The sequence below is a fragment of the Thermobia domestica genome, chromosome 4 (assembly GCF_964235325.1).
Source record: "Thermobia domestica chromosome 4, izTheDome1.hap1.1, whole genome shotgun sequence".
NCBI classification, from domain to species: Eukaryota; Metazoa; Arthropoda; class Insecta; order Zygentoma; family Lepismatidae; genus Thermobia; species Thermobia domestica.
Window position 1 is genome coordinate 319987109 of NC_137457.1, and position 24677 is coordinate 320011785.

The 24677-nt window shown below is 38.1% G+C and overlaps 2 protein-coding genes across 2 annotated transcripts in view; one reads left to right on the forward strand and one right to left on the reverse strand.

Annotated features, from left to right (window-relative positions):
• LOC145684369 (RING-box protein 2-like) overlaps positions 1–22281 on the reverse strand; it is a 201616-nt gene extending 179335 nt beyond the window's left edge. Inside the window, exon 1 of the mRNA XM_081756613.1 lies at positions 22105–22281. Coding sequence (XP_081612739.1) covers positions 22105–22258 — 154 coding nt within the window. The 5' untranslated portion in view covers positions 22259–22281. The remainder of the gene's footprint in view (positions 1–22104) is intronic.
• Positions 22282–22436: 155 nt separating this feature from the next.
• Positions 22437–24677, forward strand: part of Shark (SH2 ankyrin repeat kinase) — a 66801-nt gene continuing 64560 nt past the window's right edge. Inside the window, exon 1 of the mRNA XM_081756610.1 lies at positions 22437–22616. Within this exon, the coding sequence (XP_081612736.1) occupies positions 22614–22616 (3 nt within the window). The 5' untranslated portion in view covers positions 22437–22613. The remainder of the gene's footprint in view (positions 22617–24677) is intronic.

Here is a 24677-nt window from a genome sequence, read left to right on the forward strand (position 1 = left end):
TCTGCTGATGCTGTAAGTATCTGGACAACACGAGACAGTATTATCAAAATGCACGTGAACAATTTGCTCCTCCCCGTGAAGAGTGGGAGTGATATATCACTAGCCAATCGTATTTATGACAAGCGGAAGGATACAAATATTTTGTTTATCGGAGTTTAGAGCTTACGCTGAACAATGTTTAGATGCACTGGAATTTAAACTGATATTTTATAAAAAGTATTACCATCTTTCACCTGCAAGTGTGTTTACTTTATCTTTCAATAACATAGACTAATATATTATTATTTGAAGAAAAGACACACAACGGGATTGTATTTATAGTGTTTGGACCTTTCTGAGTGCGAGTGCTTTTCCATCCCCTTCGTTGTTCATGATGGAGTAGCATACTTAAAATTGTGACTTTTAAGATTTGTTCTTTCTGGAGGAAGGGGGCCGCAAATTGCCTAGGGCCGGCGCTGATCTGTGGCGTCATTTAAAGGCGGAGATCTACTCAGTTAAGACTCAAAATATACAGCATTTAAAACATGCAGATGTGATTATAGTGGACGTGCTGTCGAAGATTCTGGAGAACTGGAAACGTGGTTTACACACATATATAGATGTTTGATAGTATAGACTTCGAATTAGTATACTATAGTATGAATTCCCGTGTCACATGACTTTATACCCTCCCTGTATTTTCTGTTGTTTGAGTTTTGCGTCCCTTTTGAGCAGGGAGGCTATATGAGACGTAGACCTTAAGGTGGAATTCGAACTACCGCAATGTGATCTAATTTACACGCCTTCCCACAGGGAAACCATGATCTCATCTAGCAAAGACGCCAAACTAGCCACTTGTATTTTCTATAACACGAATTAGCAATGGTGGGCAAATAACACTTCAATAAAAATATGCTACGTACTTCTAATTTTACATACTGTTCTAGTACTTACAGTAAATCTCTGTTGTTATTGTCAGAGGTAAATGGTCGAGTGTCCATTCTTTAACAAGTATTATATTTATCTATGTAATGTCCCATTCCTGTTTCTCTTGGGTCCGAAAATGAAATGAAAAATGAATTCATTTTCATTTTTCATCTCATTTTCGGACCCAAGAAAAACAGGAATGGGAAATGGTGGAAACTCCATAACGAGAAACTACAAATTTCCACCGTTTACCAAACAATGTTAGGGTCATCAAATCTAGGAGGCTCAGGTGTGCAAGTCATGTAGCCGGAATGGAAGAAAGTAAGAACGCTTTCAAAGTCTTAACTGGAAATCCAATCGGAAAACGACCATTAGGAAGACCTAGGCCCAGATGGGAGGATAATATTAAGACGAATCTCGCAGAAATAGGAATACAAAGTAGAAACTGGATCCAGTTCGCTAAGGATAGAAGTCAGTGGAAAGCTTTTGTGAACGCGGCATTAAACCTCCGGGTTCCATAGGCCGTAGAGTTAGTTACGTAATTTTACGTGTTTTTTTCAGTGTTATAAAGCCTGAAGTCCAAAACCTCATAGTTATGTAGATAGCGACGAGTGATGAAAGGTTGGATGTTTACACTAGTTCGTTAAAAAAAATCACATTTTTTTCTTCCAATGTAAAATGTTATAAATATAATTGTTACAATCGACTCTAAGCTGATTGTGAGTTTAATGTCCCTTTCAGTAGCGAGTCTATATGAAACGGGACATACTGATTAACGTGGAATACGAACCACATGAGCTCCAACCGGGGAACGAACCCGTATCTCCCACGCCAAAGGCGAGTACGCTAACCATTATTCATGAAGGAGCTCTACAACCGACTTTATACCTCTGAGGTACAGATACATGTATATACGCAGAGAAAGGGAGATAATGATGATGATGACCTAGAAAAATATTTTGTTTCTAATGTAAAGAGATTTCTATTGTTGATTCAAGTTAGTTTGTCTATATCCACTGCATTATAAAATGCGCTATCACTTGCTGTTTCGGGCTCTGCCGGTAAATTACTTTTCAATGGCGTTCTTATTTCACTTTCGTCCATAGAGAATTCACATTTTTATATACCGTATCTATAAATACATTTAGATTAGAATAAACTCTTTATTTTGAAATGAAACTTGACGTTTGATGGTTATGACATCGAAGAAGACTTAAACGATCACCATGATTATAGACTGAAGTAAAACCGTCCTGACATTGAGCCAAAGTCAACAAAGTGAAACTACTGAATAAAAGAGAGCGAGAGAGAGAGAGAATACCAAGGGTGCCCAACTAGAAATTAGTTGATTGACTTGAATTTTAACGTCCCTTGTCAGCAGTAAAGCTATATACATAAGATGTGGACCTACAGCTTCAAGTACAGAAGAATCCGAATAGGAGCTGCTACTACCGGGAATCGAACATTCGTCTCCTGTGCCGAAGTTGAACTTCAAACAATATATATATATATAATTCAGAAAATTTCTCAATTACTCTCCTTGATACTCTAATGACCTTGAAAATTTAAACTTCTTACAGATCTGATAAAATGGAATGAAAGACACGAATAACCACACAGACCGCGAAAAAACGGAAATCCGTTTCTTTCCCCTCTCTGTTTCAGTATACAGGGAAATCCTACAATATGCTGCAACCAGATAATCAACAAAGTAAGGTGGGTTGCATATACCAAAAAGTTGAGAACATCTTTGTAACCAGCTTTCGCCAAATGGTTTATCACTGATGGTTGGTGTTAAGACCATTTGTCTTATCCTAAAATATGCTGCGACCAGATACTCAACAATGTATTATGGGTTGCATAAATCAAGGGAAAAAGAAAATCTTTGTGACCAGCTTTCTCTAAATGGTTTAACATTGTTTGATGGTAGATGTTAAGGCCATTTATCTTAGCCTAAAATATGCTGCAATCAGATAATCAACAAATAAGGTGGGTTGCATATAACAAACATGTTGAGAACCGCTTTGGTCAAAAGCTTTTAACATTGTTTACTGATGGATGTTTTAGGTCATTGGCGATTTCATAACTGCTTACATGCAGGTCTTGCTTGCCTTTAACCAAAATATCGTCCACTTTTTCGGTGATTGATCGCCTTCTGCAAGAAGCATATTGGACATCGGAAGTGGAAAAATTAAATAAACTTAAAATATAACCCGACTTCACAAACGAGATTATAAAAGCCGAAAATAATACTGTTAAAAAAAACCATGAACCCACTATAAAAAAGCACTACCTATATATATTTTTTGAAGTGGTGCCAAGCCACAGATATTAGTGCCTCATAATATCACTATCGAAATAATTTTATACTAGGTATTAACTTGTTTGGCTTGGCGCGATTCCAATTTTTTTAAATATATATATAGATAACAGTAATAGATTATTTTCTGGCTTTGAAAGCGCTTTATCATTCTTATTTTCTGTTTTTTTTTAGTGGTCTTTAATAGTGAGTTCATATGTTTTTAAAGTTTCTTGTATTCATAAAACGGCGAAAGTGACGAAACGCTTGAACCGTTTGATTTGATTTCAGTTTAGCGTCCCTTTCAGCACCGAGGCTACATGAGACGTTCGCCTACAACTTAACGTGGAATCCGAACATGAGAAGGCCCCAGTGGCTCAGTGGTAGAGCGTTCACCTCTGGTCAATGGGGTCCTTGGTTAGATCCCAGGTCGTGCCAAATCAGCTTTGTAGTGGACAAACACCGTGTGCGTGGGTTTTCTCGGGGTTCTCCCGTTTCCTCCCACTTTCTTTTTCCCACCATTTCATTCATTTTAAATCATCACCGTCTCCTTTAGCCTAGCCATCATAACCGTAGAACATAAAACTTAACAAAGATTTCATTTTCGAACTAAATGAGCTCCACCGGGAATCGAACCCATGCCAAAGGCGATTGAACCGTTTGAAATGAATTTTCTGCACATAGTAAGCACTTGGGTTGATCAGGGTTTTAATCATTTCCCTTTGGTTGAAAGCGATATCTTAAGAGAGAAACTAGGCACAAATATTTCGCAAAGAACAGTGGCTCCACCGTTTGAAATTATTATTATTATTTACCATAATAAGTACTTGGGTACAACTGGGTTTCATCATCCCATTTCGATTCAAATACTCATCGTACGGGCGAGAAAGGGGCTTAAGTGCACAGACTAAATATTTTAAATAAATCTATTCTTCCCGTGCGAAGAACGGTTATTACAGTTAACCATCATCATCACCATAGGTATTTTGCCATTATTGGCAGGTCACTTGCTGCAACTCAGAAGCTTCCATGCTCCACGGTCTGTTTTGATATCGTGCATTAATTGTAGTCTCCTTCGTCCCCTCCCTCTCTTTCCTGCCACTATACCGTCTAGCAAGTCCCTCATGATACAGATCCTTCTTAGCCAATGTCCCACCTAGTGTCTTTTTCTCTTCTTAATAATACCTAAAACTGTTATTTTCTCCCCCACCATTTCTAACACCCTGTCATTCGTTTTCCGCTCGACCAAACTAATTCTTTCTATTCTTCTCCACACCCACATTTCGAAGGCTTCCAGTCGATTTTCGTCACCTTTACGTAATGTCCACGTTTCCGCCCCATACAGTACAACACTCCACACAAAGCATTTTATGAGTCTTTTTCTCAACTCTTTGCTCACACGTCCCCCAAAATAGTATTTTCTTCCTCCCAAAGGCTTCTTTCGCCATTCCTATCCTTGCTTTTATTTTACGTTCACACTTCATATCATCATTAATAATACTACCCAGGTATCGAAAACTAGTCAGCTGTTCTATTTTTCTCTCCTCCTACTTCTATATTTGACACCGACCCCTTCGTTCCAATCACCATAGCTTTTATCTTGATTTAACATTTATTTTCTTTCCGTATTCCTCACAGCAGCCTTGGTCCCCCAGTTTTTTGAGCAACAAAAATAATTTAAGCTATTATTTATATATTTTTGAAAGTTTATAGTGAACTTATGATACACGTATCATAGTCTGGATTCTTGCACCACCCCCTTTTTTTTTACCTTCTAGACCCGCCACTGTCCCTCCTCATCTTTGCGATTTCCAATTGGACAAGAATTTCAGTCGAAGTGCTGGTGTTTCGTAGCACCGTATACTGTTCTTCAACTATATTCTTCAAATAATACAACTAATTCTCAAAAGATGGCAGCACCAACCAAATCATGCTACAGCAGCTCCCTCTGATATTTAAAGTTTAAAATACGTATTCTCATACGTGAAGCATTCAATGCCAATGACTAACCTAAAATACCACAACTCCACAACACGCCTACAATATAATGTAATTCCAACACATGTTTTGTTTTCCTTTCCAAGCATAAATAAAAATATTTATTAAACCTAAACAGCGCATTACTACCACACAGCTGATTGATAAAAAATTCATAGAGTAGCGTTTCTTGATGACATACTCATTAATGACTCATTATCCATTCTGCTATTACTATTCATCTCATTGCAACGGGTGGAACTACACAGACATTGACACACACCGTCTGCTTGCTTCTCTTGTCTTCAGAATCAAAGAAAGGTGTTGCGTAGCATATTCAGTTTTATAGTGTTCCGACTACAGCTCCTACACAACATGTTACCACGTAAGTAGCAAACCTAATTTTACACATTCTTCGTTCAACTTTTCACGGACCACACAATCAACTCATTAATTATAAGACACAAATTTAATTAATTTCACAACGGAACTGACTATATTTTCGTATGTTCCTTTATCTCTGTGTGCTAACCATTTAGACTGCATTCAGTGTTTCTTTCAGAAAAAAAAAAAATGTTCCGGAGGGCACAATTAGTATTCGAAGAGGCATATATTATTTTCACACTATACTACTATATTATTTATTATTGTATTATAAACGTATTATTTTGGTCTCCTCCGGGAGGCACTATCAGAGCTCCGGGGGACAGTACCCCCCCAAAAAAACATGTCTGGAAAAAATTAAATGAAATTTTTAGAGCTTTACGTCCCACGGTTATGCCAGTTAGACTAAAGGAGACGGTGATGATGAGAGATGAATGAAATGGTGGAATGAAGAAAGTGGGAGAAAACGGGATAACCCCGAGAAAACCCACGCACACGGTGTTTGTCCACCACAAAGTTCACTTGGCGGGAGCAGGGTTTGAACCCGAGACCCCAAGCACGAGAGGTGAACACTCTACCACTGAGCCCAACAGGTCCGGAGGAAACACTGACTGTATCACTGATCACGAAAAATAAAACCGAAATTAGTGATATGACACTGTAAGTGAAAAGTGAGATATTTTGGTGGGGAATGACCTGTACGTGAAGGTCTATCTTGTCTGATGGTTTGTCTCTGCACCCGTGAAATGCACTCGGTTCAAACTCCGAACGTAGTCTACAGCCCACGTTCATGACCTCTAAGTTGCATAAGAACAAAAATAAAAACTGGGCTGCGGAAGCTCAGTGCTAGCAAGGACGCCGATTTCTCTGTAAATTTGGGGGGGGGGGGGCATTCAGATGCAGAAGGCATATATGAGGATTATAAGACAAATTACATTCAAATTATGCCAAATATTGTATATTCTTAAATACAATAAGGGGGCCCCCTAGGATCGGCGCCCATGAGTGCTAGGGGTCCCAGCTCGCACCAAGTGGATTTCATGGTCGTCAAGCACACTGTGCGTGGGTTTCTCAAGGTTCCCCCGTTTCCTCCCACTTTCTTTATTTCATCATTTCATTCATTATCTTATTATCTTGACTCATTATCTTTACTCTCCGTCGCTACGACCATCTTACCCCGGCATTGAATGGGGTTGGCTGGCTACCGCTCCACCTTCGGATGAAACATCACATTTTTATTTTAGATGCGTTCAGCATCGTTTTGCAAACAAGGTCCCTCCATATTTAAACAATAATATCAATTCGTTACCCGTCACGGCCGCGTCACTAGAGCATGTAATTCTTTGCTACTTCCTAAACATCGTACAGAGACATACAGCAAATCATTTGTGCTTACTAGTATCTGTCTCTGGAACAGGACCTCCCAGTGTGATAAACTTAAAATCACAATCAAAATTTGTCCTGGAAACCTAAAATTTGCTAAAGCAGAACCTGTCTATTTAACATACCCATTCTCTGATAAACATAACACAAAGCTTTTGTAAGATTCTTTGCATCTGTTATATCTGTACAGTTTTGTATTGTATTACTTATTCTTACATTGTGCGCTTAGTAAATATGTGTGTGTGTGTTTTGCATCTCTGTGAGTGTGTGTAATGTGAATCAATGTATCGTGTTAGTAGTAGTGGCCCGCGTTGGCCCGAATGACTCATCCTGCGCGGAAATTCCTCACTCTCTTTTATGACCGGGATTTTGAAATTTGTTTCCTTTTACGGGTAAGATAAGTGGTTTGGTACCTTGATTCTGATTGGCTGATAGAGGTCACGTGACTTTAGGCCCCGCCTACGCGGCAAATTCAAATTTTAACCACGCCCCCCCAGGTCACGTGGTATGACGTTATAAGTCACCCCATGGGGAAATCCCTTACTCTGGATATTTGAAATTAGTTCCCTTTTACGGGTAAGATGAGAGTGCTTTGACCTGATTCTGATTGGTTGATAGATGTCACGTGATCTTAGGCCCTGTGATTTTTTTTTTTTGATTCGTTCCCTTTTACGGGTAAGATGAGTACTTTGGTACACTCATGTCCAAAATTATTGTCGCATTTCTATAAATATGTTGTTGTAGGAATAGAATTTGATAACGAATTTGTCCGGTATTTCCTATAATGCTAGTATGTGTATAGTCGGCAAAGACATGTATGTTGCAAATTTCATGTGAAAAGAGCAGTAAATAAGATCAATAAAACGAAAATAAAACTTTCTTGTTCATTTACCAACATTTTGTTTTACTCATTCTAATTTTCGTATTTATAATTCTTTTCCTGTGAAATTTACCACGAATATACATTTCCCGATTATACACATAGTATCAGTATTAAAAGTACCCTGCAAAATCATTATCAAATTATATTCTAACAAGAAGACAGTTATAGATATGCGACAATCATTTTGGACATGAGTGTACCACGATACTGATTGGCTGATGGCGGCCACATCACCCCGCGGGGAAATCCCTCATTCGGGATTTTTGATATTCGTTTCCTTTTATGGGTAAGATGAGTACTTTGGTACCTCGATGCTGATTGGCTGATAGAGGTCACGCGGTCTTAGGCCCCATCCCATGCGGGAAATTTAATTTTTTTTTAGGTTACGTGATATGACGTCATGAGGTTATGTGATCTACCCTTGACCGTGATTTTAGAATTACGTTCCCTTTTATTGTTACTGTAGTGGTTATGTACAGAAGTTCACCTTAAATATTATCGTTTCCTTTTACGGGTAAGATGGTTCTTGTGATGGAGAAGGAGTCCACCTTATATGTTTACGTGTGGAGATTGAGTACAGAATCTTGTTCTTGAATTAGTATGGCTTGGAAAAGGATACATTTATTCTCTAATAATGGTGAAAGAGGGGTCCATTCTTGTCGCTTGTAGATTAATTAAAGAGATGGTGCTTTGCTTACCGGTAAATGTGATTGGTTCAGTGTTAGAACTTTTATAAAACATTGTTGTGAGATTGAGCGATTTTTTAAACGCTCAGCGTTTTGTTGCTCAGTAAGCACTTCATTGATGGAAACAGGGTTGCCAGATTTTTCTTATGTAAACTGTTCCGATTCTTTTCGAAACGGTTTCGCAGAGTGTAAGAATTTTCAAACTCAAACGATTTTCAAAACGAAAAATTTTTCAATTTTGTTTCAAATTTTTGTTTTTAGATGTGAGTTAAATCTTTTAGTTCGAAAAAAATTTGGTTTAAAATTTAGTTCAAATATTTTGTTTTGAATTTTTTTGCTTCAAACTTTTAGGGTTCGAAAAATTTTTCTTTTTGAATTTTTTTGGTTTCAATTTTTTCGAACTAAACCAATTTTTAAAAACAAAAGTTTCGAACGTAAAGATTTAAATCACATCTAAAAACAAAATTTTGAAAAAAATTCAAACAAAAATTCATTTTGCACCTCTAATAGCAATTTGAACTGGCGTCCTCTAAGATGATTATCCAAAGAATGGAACAAGTGATAATCAGATGGTTCAAAATGCAATAGTGTTTCCTACCCAACGCGTAGAATGGTGTCCCGGGTCATCCTAGCCACGTGGAGCTTAGCGTTGTCCTGTAACAAGAGGATCCCTTTGCGATTCAGAAGTGCTGGCTCCAGACTTTTGAGTTTTTCTTGAACACGGCTCAACTACTGACAGTACACAGTTGCATTGATGCTCTGACCAGCTGGTAGCAGTTCCCAATGCACCATACATAGGAGGACCTTGTTCTGGTACAGTGTTGGTTTCGGCTGTTTTGGAACCGGTTCATGGGATGCTAAGCAATGATGACGGCACCGTGGAGCTTCGTACAGGACTTACTTCTCATCACATGTCAACATCCTGTCCAGAAATGGCTCCTTCCTCAGACGAGACAACAAAGAAGCACAGGAGTTTGCTCGCGTTTCCTTCTGGCCCGGAGTCAAATCATGTGGAATCTATCGACCCAACTTGTAGTGCTTTCCAAGTTGATTGAGGTGCTGCAGAATGGTTTCTCCACTCACACTGAATTGTAGTCCCAATTCCTCACATCTTAGGCCACTGTTCGCCTCAATTGCTGCCTGAAGATCTTCATTTTGTAGATCTGTTGGTCTTCGGACACGTGGTGCGTCTTCGAGTGTTTCGTCACCGTTCTTAAACTTGTTACACTACCGCTGCACTGTCCGCGTAATCATGATACCCTCATCAAAAGCCTGGCATATCTTCTGCCCCGCTGCAGCGGCGTTTGACCCCAGTTTGAACTCGTACAACATGCATGCCCTTATGACGATCTGTGGTGGTTCCATGTTCGGCATGTGTAACTGAACTGCCACAACGAGGTAGTATGTTGGATGTATCTACATCAACAACTGTCCTTCGCCTTATCTACATTCGCATTCAACTCACTTCATAAAATTTATTTTGGGGTATGCAAGGAGGTTTAGTAATTACATTTTCCAATCGTTATCTCCTTATACCCAATCTCCAGAAGTCCAAATGATGCAGACACTGATAACATGATAAGAATATATATATATATATATATATATATATATATATATATATATATATATATATATATATATATATAAGGTGTTTCAGAACAACACCGACAACGCTTGGGACGTTAGACCAATCTCGGTGCACAAATGCTTCCTTTCGGAGTTATAGGTAACCAAAAACATGAAAAAATGAGATTTAAAGACCCATAGCTCCAAAACTATGGGACCTACCGTAGTCGGGTCAAGACTTCAATTAGGATCTAATATGTGCCCTACCGAAAAATCCATGTTTGAGAATCCTGCGGTACTTCTGCAACAGTTTTTATAGAGGTAGTTAGTGAGTGCTTCAAATTTTATGCCCGTAACTAAACTCCCTATAGAAAAATTGTTGTGGAAGTACTGCAGGATTCTGAAACATGCATTTTTGGATACAGCACACATTAGTTCCTAAGTAAAGTCTTGACCCGACTACGGTAGGTCCCATAGTTTTGGAGCTATGGGACTTTAAATTTCATTTTTTCATGTTTTTGGTTGGCTATAACTCCGAAAGGAAGCTTTTATGCATCCAGGTTGGTCTATACTTTTTGACTTATCTTGGTGTCAGGAATCACACACACACACACACACATATATATATATATATATATATACACATAAAGAAGTGTTTCCAATATCAAAGTTGATTTTTTAGTAAATTGACCAGGTATACTACTTCTCTTAAGTGTAATAATTGTAGTTTCTACCCCACGATACCCCAGAACCCCAAGTGACAATCCGAAATTTTTTCCATAAAATCTGTTTTAGGATACAGAATAATTCCAACAGCAAGATTTTTCCAACTTTTACTCCTTATACCCAAGAACCCAAACCCGACTGAACTATCTATTTTTTTTCTTTCTTTCTTTTCCCACTAATTTCGTAACTTGTGTCTTCATAGATTTTATTGCATTTTAGTTAAGAGTAGTTATTTGTTATTATTGCCACGTTACTGGGTCTTATAGGACAGCAATGTTAATATGTCCACCCGCCTGTCTGTTACTTTACATGATAACTCCTGAATGAGCGAATTTTCGAATTCTGCTTGTTTGCAACACAAAGTTAGATCGATTATATAAGTCGAGTTCGTTAATTGAGTATATCTGTTAAGGGTGCAGACTACTAAATATTTTTCAAAAGCTAACCATTTTTCTTTTGCCCGTTTTTCGTAAGTGAAAAGAGAATGAATGTAACTTACAACTATTCTACACCCGATAATACGAATCAAAAGAATTTTCAGTGTTGCTATCCATAGAAATTACAGTGTGACAGAATTTGAATTACCCAAAAATCTAGGTCAAGGCAGCTACTAGAAAAATGAACTCAACGGTAATTGATGACTCATCATGCTGTCTTTGTACCTTGTTAACTACTTTTTAAATAATATTTGTATTTATTTTGCAATAACTTACATAAGGTTAGATTTCTTAGATTAAAAAGGTACAGTATTTTTTGAGGTTAACAGATTTTTTTTTGGTTAATCTTCAAAAATATATATTGGTGAGATTAAAAACTTCACATACTTGAGGTTTGAGAGGATAAATACCTCAGATGCTGGGGTGGGAAAAGGAATACAAAGCCTACAGTATTGTTGTTGTTTGGCATCAGTTTTAACCTCAATCATATAGGTGAGGAAAAACTGCACATACTTCGGGTATGAAACGGTATATAATACTGACCGCTTCAACTACCAATAAACCAGGGATGCAAATAAGCAACAAAATTTTACTAGCCCAAGAAAAAAGCTACTAGTCCACATCCCACAATAGAAATCATTTACTTACCGTCGGTATGATATTAAATACTCGCCCGCACCGAAGAACCACTCCCCCCAGGGAAATGGTTATTTGCATCCCTGCAATAAACCTAGTCTTACCATAAATAATGTCACAACTTTTGAGGGTGGCAATACTTCCGACTGTATAAGCGAGCGACGTCAGGAGTACTATCGTGACGTCTGAGTCATTCTTGGATGAGCTGAAGAAGTGTAGAGATATTAGTTGTAAATCTTCAAGATGGAGTGAGACGAGTATAAAAATCGTGTGGCCGTGATAGCATTCCACAAGATAGCCAAATCACCAGCGGAGATTTTCAAAATCACCTAAAAGCTGGAAATTAGTAAATAATTCGTTTACCCCATCATCCAGTGCTTTGTTAAGATCGGAACTGTGAAAGTAGCGAGTGTCCGACGAAATCCAGTTAGGGAACAGTCAGTTTTGGCTCGTGAGCTAAAAATATCGAAAATGTCTGTCTCGCACGTTAAGCAGCGACCTGGGTCTTCATGCTTAATCTTCTGACAAATGAACTGAAACGTCAGAGGTTTCTTCTAAAGCGTTACGTAGCAAATGGGCACCGTCGAATCCTTTTCACTGACGAAAAGATTTTCAGCTTTAAGGGTACTTTCAATGCCCAAAATGAAAAGATATACGCTACATCCTTTAGAAAAGCTGGTGAAAAGACCCCGAGATTCCAGAGGGGTCAGAATCCTACCTCAGTTATGGTGCAGTGGGGTGTGTGCTAAAAGGGCACGACAGAGCTCCTTTTCTGTGAAAAGTGTGTGTGTGGGGGGGGGGGATCGAAACATCAGCTAAAGTGTACAACAGGGTGTCTACTAAAATTCCAAAATGAAATTTCGTGACTTTTTTTTTTTTTTTTTTTTTTTTTTTTTTTTTTTTTTTTTTTTTTTTTACCAAATCAGAAAATTTCCTAATATTTTCAAGAGCGAATTTGGGTGCGAATTAAACCGAATTTTCATCCATGCGATGGAAACGTACTTTGCTTGCGATTTGGTAGCGTCTAAAGCCGACCATAGACATTTTTGGTGGTGAACTTTGACTTTTTATAGAACAAAATTTTCCAACCTGTACTTACATTTGAACTGTTAAAAAAATAATCGTGACCCAAAAGCTAAATTTTGTGACTTTCATGACCATTTTCTGATTTCGTGACCGATAGACACCCTGTATAAGGAGACAGTGCTTGAGAGACTAGTCAACAATTTCACCAATACTCTCTTCATGGGCAGAACTGGAGTTTCCAGCAGGACTCAGCCCCAGCACAAGGCACGGACAATTCAGCAGTGGCTGGAGGCAAATATTCTGGACTTTATTTTCATTTAGACTGGCCTTCTGCAAGCCCGGACCTATACTCTTTGAACTACAAATTGTGCTACAAGCTTCAGGAGATAGCTTCCAAGAAGACACACCCCAATGTTGAAAGTTTAAAGCAGTCTCTTTGGAAGGAGGCTGCAGATTTTCCAGTTGATGTGTTCCGTAATGCAATTAATGAGTGTCCACAAGGACTTAATAACTGTATGCATGCTAATGGTCGCCATTTTAAATAATTATTTGTGAGTCTGGTTCATAATGCATCCATGTAACTCATATTAATGGGATATTAAAATATCTCTAACCATTCTGCGTCAATGTACTTAAAATTTTGGGGACAGTATTTTTGGTAAGACTAGGTAGATTCATTCATAAATGTGTCTCGCGTGATCCCCTTCATTGTCTTTACCAGGGTTTATTTATGAAAATATGAATTAAACTCAAAACATACAGAAACAGCCATCTTTAGTAACCAAAAATCCCTCCATGATTCCGGTGAACGTATAAAACCTAAGCTCAGGGAATTCCGTACAGATGAAGCTAAATCAGTAACCCTTACAATAAAATAAAGGTCATTATTTCCTCAATCGCCGTCAACAGCAAAACAGCCACGGCTAACGAAGGTCACACTACAACTGATAGAAGAGAGATTAACTCTAAAAATAAGTGGCATACAAACACCCCATGATACGTATTTTATATATATATATATATATATATATATATATATATATATATCAAGAGACACAGTGAAACCGCAGGAAGGACAAGTCACAATTCCTTAACAAAATATGCACTGAGATGGAGAATCATCGAAACAGCAACCAAACAAGAGAACTACCCGAAAAGTTTCAAATTACGAAAGTTTAAAACTGGTATTTAAACAGTAAACGATGGAGATGGCGACCAGGGAAAGGAAGGCAGCAGTTGAATGTGGAAACAGTACTTGTATGAAATTACATTCGGAACAAAACGATTCTTCCAATCGAAAGGAAGCAGACACTTCTTGAACAGCACCAACAGAAATAAAAAGTGCCATTCAACACTTAAAGGACATTAAAGCAGAAAATTAAATAAAATAACGGAAGAAATGCTTAAATAGGGTTCCCAATTATTTGGCGAACACGAATTCTCTGATTTTTCCAGGTTACAAATTTATAGATCTACATATAATATAAAAACAGCATATTTTTCCTAACCCGGGGCTCCTCATCTATTATGCATATAGTGTGTGTGTGTGTAGATAAAATAAAATGAATTTAATTGGTTTTCAGTTTAGCGTCCGATTCAGCAGCAAGGCTATACAAGACGTGGACCTAAAGCTTAAGGTCGGATCCGAAAATGAGTTTCCGCCGGGAATCGAACCTGGGCCTTCCATATCAAGGGCGCGTATGCTTCCACATAGCCAGACGGAGTTCATACAAAATTTTTGTAAAACAAAGTAGAATTATTTTATAAAATATCCCCCTACCAAATAGCCAAGTAAGTCAAACAAGCTCTGACAAGTAATAATCCGTACTTAAATTTTCCTGACTTCCAGGAATTTCTACGAATTCCCGACTTTTCCAGGTCGGTGAAAACCATGTCAAAGAGGTGGATGAAGAAAACGTTGAAATATTTCTATCATTGTGTAATAAGAACTGGACTACTGGATAATGACCGAAGGATTGGACAATATCAATAGTTCTTCCCATTCACAACAAACGCTCAGTAAGAAGCTGTTCTAACTGTCCAACAATTGCTCCGATTTCACATGCTCGCAAAATAGTTCAAATCCTGAATTAATACTGTAAGGTTCCGCATGTTTTCACATCATGCTGTAACCAGGGTTGGCAAAAACCATGGTTTTTATTGAAAAAACAAACAAAAAAAACAGTTTTTTTTTTTTGTCTAAACCAGGTTTCTTTGGTTTAAATAATTTGATCTATGTATTTATATTACATATGGACAGAAACAAGTTTGTTTCGCCTTGGTGTTATTATGCAGCAACGAGGTTGTGCTGGAAGGAGTCACATAAGCGTAAAGCGGAATACAAACCGCTTCTCGGCTTATATTCGAAAGAAATTATTCTCCATTTGGACTCAAAACTGGGACTATTGGCCACAATTGCGATGAGTCTGCCGACTCACTCACGAAGGACTCCTGATAAAAATATGTTGTACTGATCTTGACTTACTTATTAAGATAATTGTCAAGAGTCATTTCAAAAGGACAAAAAGATACACAGTTGCACAAATGAAACAATTATACAGAATTATATATAAATCGGGAAACTCCCGCCTTAGACATTGAGAAAATCCTGTGTCAATGCAAAGCAGCAACGGAAAAGTCTCGCTATTGCTTGGCATGTAGGCCTAGAAGTTTATGGTCAATGTATCATAATCAGTATGCTAAAACTGAGGTATGAAATTGCAAATTTAGTACGTAGATATCATTCAATTAAATTAAAACTCAAAGTCCGATCGAAGCTAATGTTGGAAGCTACATAGGCAGTCAATAAATTTTGCTAATTTCTATCAATATATTTATGCAACCGTGGCTTCTTTATAAAACAAAAGCCCATTCGAGCATACAATTTGATTTCGTTTCGTGTGTTTCGGCTTAACATTCTTATGTAATGCCGAGGTAAGAAGAAAACTTTCGCTTAAAGTGACATCCGAATCGCTACTTGGTTTACATTTGAAAGAAGGATTGTGGTTCGACCGAGAATTAAACATGGGACGCCTTGATTAAAAGATGAAAAGGAGATTAAATTAATGCAGATGGTATGTTATGTGGAAACGTCACCATGAAGTTCATACGATTTAAAGCATTTTTCGTTGTTTTTTTTTTTTTTAACCTTTTTTTTTTTAAACAGCTGGTTTAAACCAGGCAACCCTGGCTGTAACCATGTGTGTACTACACGTGTTGGCAGTAAACAAATACAACGCAAGTCGGCAAGATGGAGACCACCGAAGGTAGCCGACATTTTAGGATAAAAGTCAACAGCATCAATCTCCACAGATTGATCAAACCACCAAGGCGCCTGGCCATTGGGAACACCTTACCCTCTCACGACGCTTGGTCAATTGAGAGATACCTTTCCTAAAATCCCTACGACGCTTGGTCATTGGGTTCCCTTTCTCTCTCACGACGCCTGGTCAAAGAGAGTAACCTCACCTACAAAAGCCCTACGACCCTAGCCATTGGGTTCCTTCCACTTTCTTACCTAAGGTATTAGAGAAAACTAACTATTGTAATATATTTCTGTATTCACGAGGATCTTTTATAATAAAAGATGATGGGAAAGTCCAATCTCCCGAGTATGATAATTGCTCTACCTTACATAAACTGAGAGAATGTTACAATACTTAAAGCGTTACATTCAACTACTGATATCTAAGGAACAAGCAGGCTATGCCAAAGGAAAGAAATTAAATGTAATCTTTGAGTCTAACATTCTACGATTATGCCCGTTAGGCTAACGGAGACAAAGATTTAGGCAAGTAAATGATGATGGACGAATCGGTGGAATAAGAAAGGAAGAAAAAACAGGAGTACCGCGAGAAAACCCACGGACACGATGTTGTCCACCACAAACTTACTTGGCCACGGCTCGAACCAGAGACCCCACGCACCAAAGGTAAGCGTTCTACAATTGAGCCACCGTCCCCACGCTATGTCAAAGGGAAAGAGGCACTAAAGCAGATATTGAACGTGAGACAAATAACTGTGTTTTCCCATGTTTACCTGCTTCCTTGATTACAAAAAGGTCTTTGATTGTGTTAACTGGGAGACGTTGTGTGAAGAAACTGGCAAAACTGTAGTTCCACATCATCTAATATTACACATATTTAACCCTTTTAAGATATATCGTAGTTTTTACTACGAAATGATAGTGTCTTCAAAATTCGATTAAAAGAGAACTAAGAAAGCTATTTAGTACCGTTATTATTATTATTATTTAACAAGAGAGGAGGCATTGAAGAAAGCCTTGGAAGGTCTATACGCTTCGGAGCATCAGTACATAGGGGGGGTCACTTTACAAATTCTCTTTTTTTAGTGAGGTCTACCTTCAACATTTTTTGGTGAGCTTCTCTTTAACCCTAGATTTCTGAAGTTGTACACAAACAATCAGTGGACCCTTTAGTTTTTATCTGAATTTTTTCGGATCTCTTTGTCAACACAGAAGGGGGGTTCAGAGGGGCTAAAGGGTAAAAACAAAAAAGGGATATTTCTTGACCAAAAATCCCACTTTCACGATTATTGCTCCGCTCGGGTACATGATAGGGACATCTGAGTGGCACTATCTGAAAGCCTACTCGATTCTGAACGAAACAACGTATGAATCATCATTCTAGGATAATTAGGGACTTGTCAGGAAGTTTTTTTTACATAATATCCTTTTTGTTACTACTGTAATTTGGAGCGCTTTGCGCGCTTTTCCACATGGGAAAATATTTTTCCCGCCCTTAGCATTGAAGATAGGAGATTCGTATTTGTCACAAGTAATTAGTACAACAAGTACTATTTTTGCAAGTGATTTCCAGATCTGTACGTTTACCCAGGGCCGCGCCAGAGAGCCTCAAAATGAGGAAAAAAGGGTTTTTTCACAAATAATTCCTATTGTCCTCAACTTTTCGCTCCTTAGGGACGTCCGAGGGACATGTGAGTGTCACTGTTTGAAAGCCTACTCTATTCTGAACAAAACGACTTATGAAACACAATCTTACGATAATTAGGGATGATGTTGTACCTTCTTGACTGAAAGTCAACAAAAACACCTAAAAAAAAAAAAAAAAAAAAAATCTTAAAAGTGTTAAAATACAACGGCTATATATAACTGTACTGCTGCGGCTATGATGATAGATTATTGACGTATCAGATTTCTTCAGTGTATCTCGAGTAGGGATGGCCTTTTTCTTAAGATCTGTTTTTCGATTTTCGGAAATTTAATTTTTCGTTTTTCGCTTTTTCGAAAAAAAATGTGGCCATCTCTTATCTCGAGGTGTCAAGACAGGGTTGTACCTTGACCCCACAGCTTTACAACAAAACTTGTTTACACCGAGGAAGGCACTCAATGGTATGACTGGAGATATCTGAATCGGTGGAAAGAAAATCATTTTCGCCTCGCAGATGGCACTATCCGAATAGCTATTAAATTGGTGTGAAGAAAAGTTATCAGTAATAACAGAAAAAATCAAGAAGATGAGTAAAGAATATGGGGAGGAAATTAACTTACATATGTCTAAACTCACGGTAATTGATACAACAACACAAGATAAACATATAGGGTGTTTCATCTCGACTACCTAGGTAAACAATGAATTAGTCATAATGGCAGCACTGAGAAAGAAATAAGAATTGCTCTAGGACAGATCGTCCTAACGAAGCTGAATAGAATATGGAAGACTCGAACAATAATACACATTGCAAAGATTCACGTAATGAAAGACAGTGTCTTCTCTTTCTTTGTGTGCAGAGGTAAGACGTAGACCATCAAAGCTAATGACAGAAAAATGATCTGAGTTCGAGACATGATCCTGGCGTAGAATGCTACGGGCCCGACCAAACAATAGTTTATTGTTTTACGCATTTAATTAAACATGGAAAGTTACTCAAAAGAATAACAATTTATTGTGCAACTCTACTTAAAGAGTATTAATGGACTGTATAGATTGAATTAATAACGTATTAAAATAAGGAAAACATAACACACAAACACTGAAGATCCCGCAGATGAGCCTTCTCCACAAGAGCACAACAAAACACTGACAAAAACATGCGGGAAGCGACCTAACGGTATTTTTGAAAAGAAAGACAAGAGACCGCCAGAGTAAGAGGCTATTGACTTGAAGGGACATCTGTACAGCAAAACTGACACAAAGTTTTGGAAATGCTGACAGTAGGCTCAAACACTGAAAACATAAGCCTCCCTTTTTTATTCTTATGTCTGTGAAACAGGCAGAATGGCCCAAAGAATACTCGAAAAGCTGAAAATACCTCAAAGCCTCTTTTTCCGCATCCAGAAAAGAATACCATAGCTTTTAGGGCACATTCTTAGGCAACCTGGAGAAAATCTAGAAAAGATCATCGTCGAGGTGAAGACTGAAGGTAAGAGGTCACAAGGGAACAGCAGTTTATTGGATTGAGCAAGGCAAGGCAATCACCGATTTACCATTGCAGACTGCTCTGAGGACAGAAGAGGATGGAGATACTCTATCAGAAAAAAGAACTCTAGACGTAACCTGCGGGATGTCGTGAGCAACGATTGATGATAAGTCTGCGTAGTCACTTATAGTCGCAAAGGATTGTATTTAATATGAACTTCAATTTAAACGATGTATTTGCAAATGAATTTGTCACTTGAGAAACCTGACTGAAAAGGAAACAAATCGATTTTAATTTTTATGATTCAAATAGTATCTGCAAGAGTAAATTTAGTGATATCAAGAGAAACGAAATTTTTCAGTTTTAGTCCCACGATTTTGCCAGTTCGGCTAAAGGAGATGGTGATGATGAGAAATGAATGAAAATGGTGCAATGAATGAAGTGGCAGGAAACGGAGAACCCTGGGAAAACCCACGCACATGGTGTTTGTCCACCACAAAGTTCACTTGGCGCAAGCTGGGATCGAACCAGGGGCCCCAGGTACCAGAGCTAATGTCAAGAGAAACCCGACTTGTGTCGCATATAGTAAGTATCCATAATGGGTACAGAAATGTCAGAAACCAAGAGAAATACACGAAGAAGCAAATATCAGTCTTGTGTGTGTGCGTTTTTCAATGTACCAAAATAAGACTTTTATGGTCAACTAGGGTTTTTCAAACGATTGATTAAATGATTACATTAGATTTTTTAAAAAATCAGAATTGTTATAGAACAAATAAAAAGTATGTCTATTATCTTTGTATCTGCGCACACCTCTACTTATGGTCATGCTTTGTAAGCTAAAGGGAACGAACGAGAAAGGTAAGTGAACCTCGTGAAAATCCCACGGATACGATATCATCTATCACAAGCACGCATGCTCTGGGACCGTTATTTACAATTATAATATTGGTTATTATATTACAAATATAATTTAATGTTGGCACTTTGATTACAATGAAAACGATCAGCAATAGTTCCTTTTTATATTTTGAAATTCTAGCTGTTGAACTTGTATTTACTCTCAAATAAAAGCTTTGATAAATCAGATACTATCTTCTCACTGCTTCTAGAGCATCTTAATGTGTCCTTTAACTCATAGCTTGGGTTAACTGCTGTATCGCCGGACCAATTTTAGAAAATTTACCAGATGGATTGGAGAATATATTTTGGTTTTTGAGGAAGAGTGAGTTAAAGTCAGGTGAGGGGTTGTTATTAGTTGTTTTTGATGTTTAATATATGGAGGCGAAGGGACTATTTGCCGGAGCGGTACACTTGTTATGACTTATGGGGAGGCAGTGTGAAAATGATTCGTAAATGACAAGATTGTCACATATCGGGTTTCAGTTTCGAGTTGTACCAATATAAGGAGTGTCAGTTCTTGACATTGTGTGAAAGACAGGGTCTACTGAACAGGTGAACAGTCTGCCGTAAGTATAGAAACGAAACTACAAAAAAGAAGGGAAATATATAACCAAACGTAACCCAAAACTGTGCAACACATAACCCATGCGTTTCAGGACATATACTCTGTTTTTCCACTATCCTCGTTTGTGTGTGCACCAATTTGGCGCTGACGCCGTTGCTCCCTACGGACGTAACCCCTCGCTTCCTCCCCCCCTCTGTTGCGCTCCTGTCCTAACTTGGTTAGATAGCATTCGTGCTTTTTAGTGGCTACCTACCACAAATTGATTCGTTTTATATGCACTGTAATGTTTATGCTATACGTCCACACTGTATTTATACTCCCCACAGTTACAAGTAACGAACCGTAATGACTACCAAGTGAGCTCGAGTCACTACGAAGTGATTTGGGGGAGAAATTAAATAATACATTTTTACCATCTTCGTTACATGCTTATCACGTGATTCACTGGACAATCGTCTTCGAAACTCAACTTTCCCTTATCCTCATAGTTTGGATTGAAACAACCGAAGGTGGATAGATATTTTTTTCTCTCCTTGTCCTGTCTTGCAAATCACGTATCGAAATGAAAAGAAGTACGTGCACAGCTTTCCAAAGGAAAATATATGGGTTTACTCGACAATACGGTTCTACCAAACAGAAAATTTATAGGTAAAATACGATGTGAAACATTTTTCGTGAAAGAATGAGTGTGTGTATATAAGTAACTACTGTCAGTGCACAGCATATTGAAATGAATTTTGAGTGGTAGTGAAAGTATTGTATGTGTAAGTATGCTCTTCCACTATCCTTGTTTATGCGCCTGCTCCCTACGGACGCACCCCCTCGCTCCGCTCCTCTGCTGCACTCCTGCCCTGACTGGCCTAGATAATATTCGTGCTTTTTAATAGTACTAGCACAAGTTGGTTAGTGCTTTATGCACTGGTAGTAATTGAGCTCCTCATTTAATGCATGCTCTTCTAAAAGAAATACAAAGCGCGATCCTAACCTGAAGATGTACGAAATGTGTCAAAATTTGGTAGAACCGCCTGCCCGAGTAATGCCAAAAATTTAACGCTCCGTCTGCTCGAGTAATGTCCTAGCGAACCTAACCTAAAAATGTACGAAATCTGTCAAACTTTCATAGAACCGTTTGCTCGAGTACTGCCAGATATATACATAAGTCATTTTTTATGCATGACTGTATGTTGGTTTCTACTACTGTACATGACAGTATTTGTTTATGCAAGCAAAATAAAAAAATCAAAACATTACCGGTATACTAAATACACTATTGTTTATATTTACTACGCATTATTATAATTATATTATTGTAAATAAATACTTACCCATAACCTGCACACGACAAATGGCACAAGTATCGCATTCAACATCCCAGCTCCACATGGCAACTGCATTCCATTTTTTCAGACTGAACATCTTATCCGGCTTCTGAGATTCCCCTTGGTCACCACGATCATTTGTGTCTCCATCATCCGCCATGTTCAAAGCGGTAGTGAAGTATTTACTACTCAAGGTAAGTTGACTCTTTCTATATAGTAAATACAATTAAAGGTTAAACGTTTATAATTGATAGTAATTTTTTAAATAATATAATTAGTTTTAAAAATTAGTACTCATACTTTTGCTTATTATTTTTGTTTCGACTAGTGTGATCAAATTATTGTGATTAATAACAACTTGTTGCGTTTCCGGTCTAATGGTCGTAAGTGGATTACTGTGTTGTTTTTGAGTAATAGGAATTACCACAAGTAAGAAACGGGAGTATTTCGGTCTTATAACCTAATGGCTGTATATTTCTCACGTACAGAAGAGAAGAGAAGATTGTGTGCTAACAATGGTGGGTGTACTCCATGCGATTAATTTTGACTTGTCATATGACAATTGTGCTGTGTTGTCCGGAAGCATTCATTCCGCAGTAAAGATAAAATTTGTTTATTTTTGAAATAGAAGTATAAATCATAGTGTTTCTTGTACTGTTGGTACTAAGCATGTATTTCTTTAGTTGATGTAAAGTGTATAAAAAGTCTAAATTGTGTTATCTAAGTAGCTTTGTGTGTGTATATATACATACAAATAGAAAGACGGAAATTCTTCCTAGTCATTGATTGTCTTTTGGTACAAAGGAAAATAATACAGACTGGCACGTATTGGTTTACTTTTGGCGCACCACTAGAAAGAATTGTTGAAAAATTATAATTCTTTCGCTGATTTCCTTGTTATTGTCCCCTAAAAGATTTGCGATGGGCAACATAATATACCGGACTTGGCATAGATAAAATTCAAGGGGACCACCAGAAGTAATTCACAAATTACCAATCTTCTTTTACGATTTGCGTATAAACGGCTTCTAGATATATGATATAAAAACTATAGTGCAAAGAATCACAAACCAACCAACTATTGCTAGGCGGCCACTAAAAGCACGAATACTATTTAACACAAGTCAAGCCAGGGCGAAACGCAGGGAGCGTCCAAAGACACGCACGGGTGGGTATGCGTGTAAACAAGGACAGTAAAAAGAAGTGAGTTTTGGCAGTGATATGAGTACCACTTTACATGGTTTCATACTAGTACCGGTAATGCTCCCTGTACAGAAATATGCCGCCAGTGGAAAATAGCATATAATATTCATATCCACCCACTTATTTTATCCGTAGTAAAGCACTTGTAATGTCCTGGTCCTGGTCCTGTCAAAATCAATCGGTATTTTATGTGCAGCTTTATGAACTGTCGTCCAGTTTGTAAAATTGTTTTAACCCCTTTCCTTGTTTTAAATAATATTCTAATAAATTGTAGAGTTTTTTTTCTTGGCCCATGCTGAAATAATTAAATGTACAGATTATTAATTTGCAAGCTGATATTCCATTAAAGAAAACTATTATTCATGCATAATCCATGCACCAATCCGTGTCAAGCAAGAATTGTATCTACTCCCATTTAAATCAGAGAGGAACTGGTGGACCCCACGTTGGGAAATGAATTTGGAAATGGGAATGAGGACACGTAAGGCATAGCAACGCAGTGTTTTTCCAATACCTTTGTTCATCCGCATACTCATCACCCCCTGACACTCCTCCTCATTATGCGGCTTCCGCGCTTAGATACAATTCTTGCTTTTAGTGGCCATCTAGCACAAGTTGATTTTTGCTTTCTACGTAGTCGTTTTAGTGACATATCTCTGGGCGCGTATTTATACTTATGACAAGAAAGCCCTTCTAAGGTGAATCTGCACCCAGTAATGTAACTCTTTCTAAGGTATTAAGAGCGAATTTCCTCGTCCAACTGCGCATCGATAAGCAGGACCACTTTAAAAGAAAAGATAAGATGTTTAACGTCCCACGATTATGCCCTTTAGGTTAAAGGGACGATGATTGAAGCAAAGAAATGGTGATAGAAGAATTGGTGGAATTAAAATGTGGGAAGAAACGGGAGTACCCAGAGAAAACCCACGGGCACGATGTTGTTCAACACACACTGAGATCGAACCAAGGACTTCACGCACCAGGTGTACGCGCCCTACCGCTGAGCTATAGGGCGGCCCGCGCTTTAAAGGTGGCCCGCGCTTTAAAAGAGTAAAGTGGAGTGGGGTTGGATTACGTTTGGTTAGCTTACGAGGAAGGTCCATAAACCGTGAGAGTTGAATTTTGATTAAAATTTGTGACAAGATTCAGTTCGAGTTGCTAAGTAACGTAGTAATAGTCACTCGATGCGCAAATGCTTCGTTGAGCTGCTACACCGACGCCATCTTGAAATCCTGTAGCCAATGTCCAAGAATACCCTTTTAGCACAAAAATGAAAAAGCTTTTGATATATCTGACTTCAGTATTGTAAACCAAGGTAAATCATCTATATGTGAGAGTACTTCCAGTGCATGACCGCCATCTTGAAAGGCGCCATA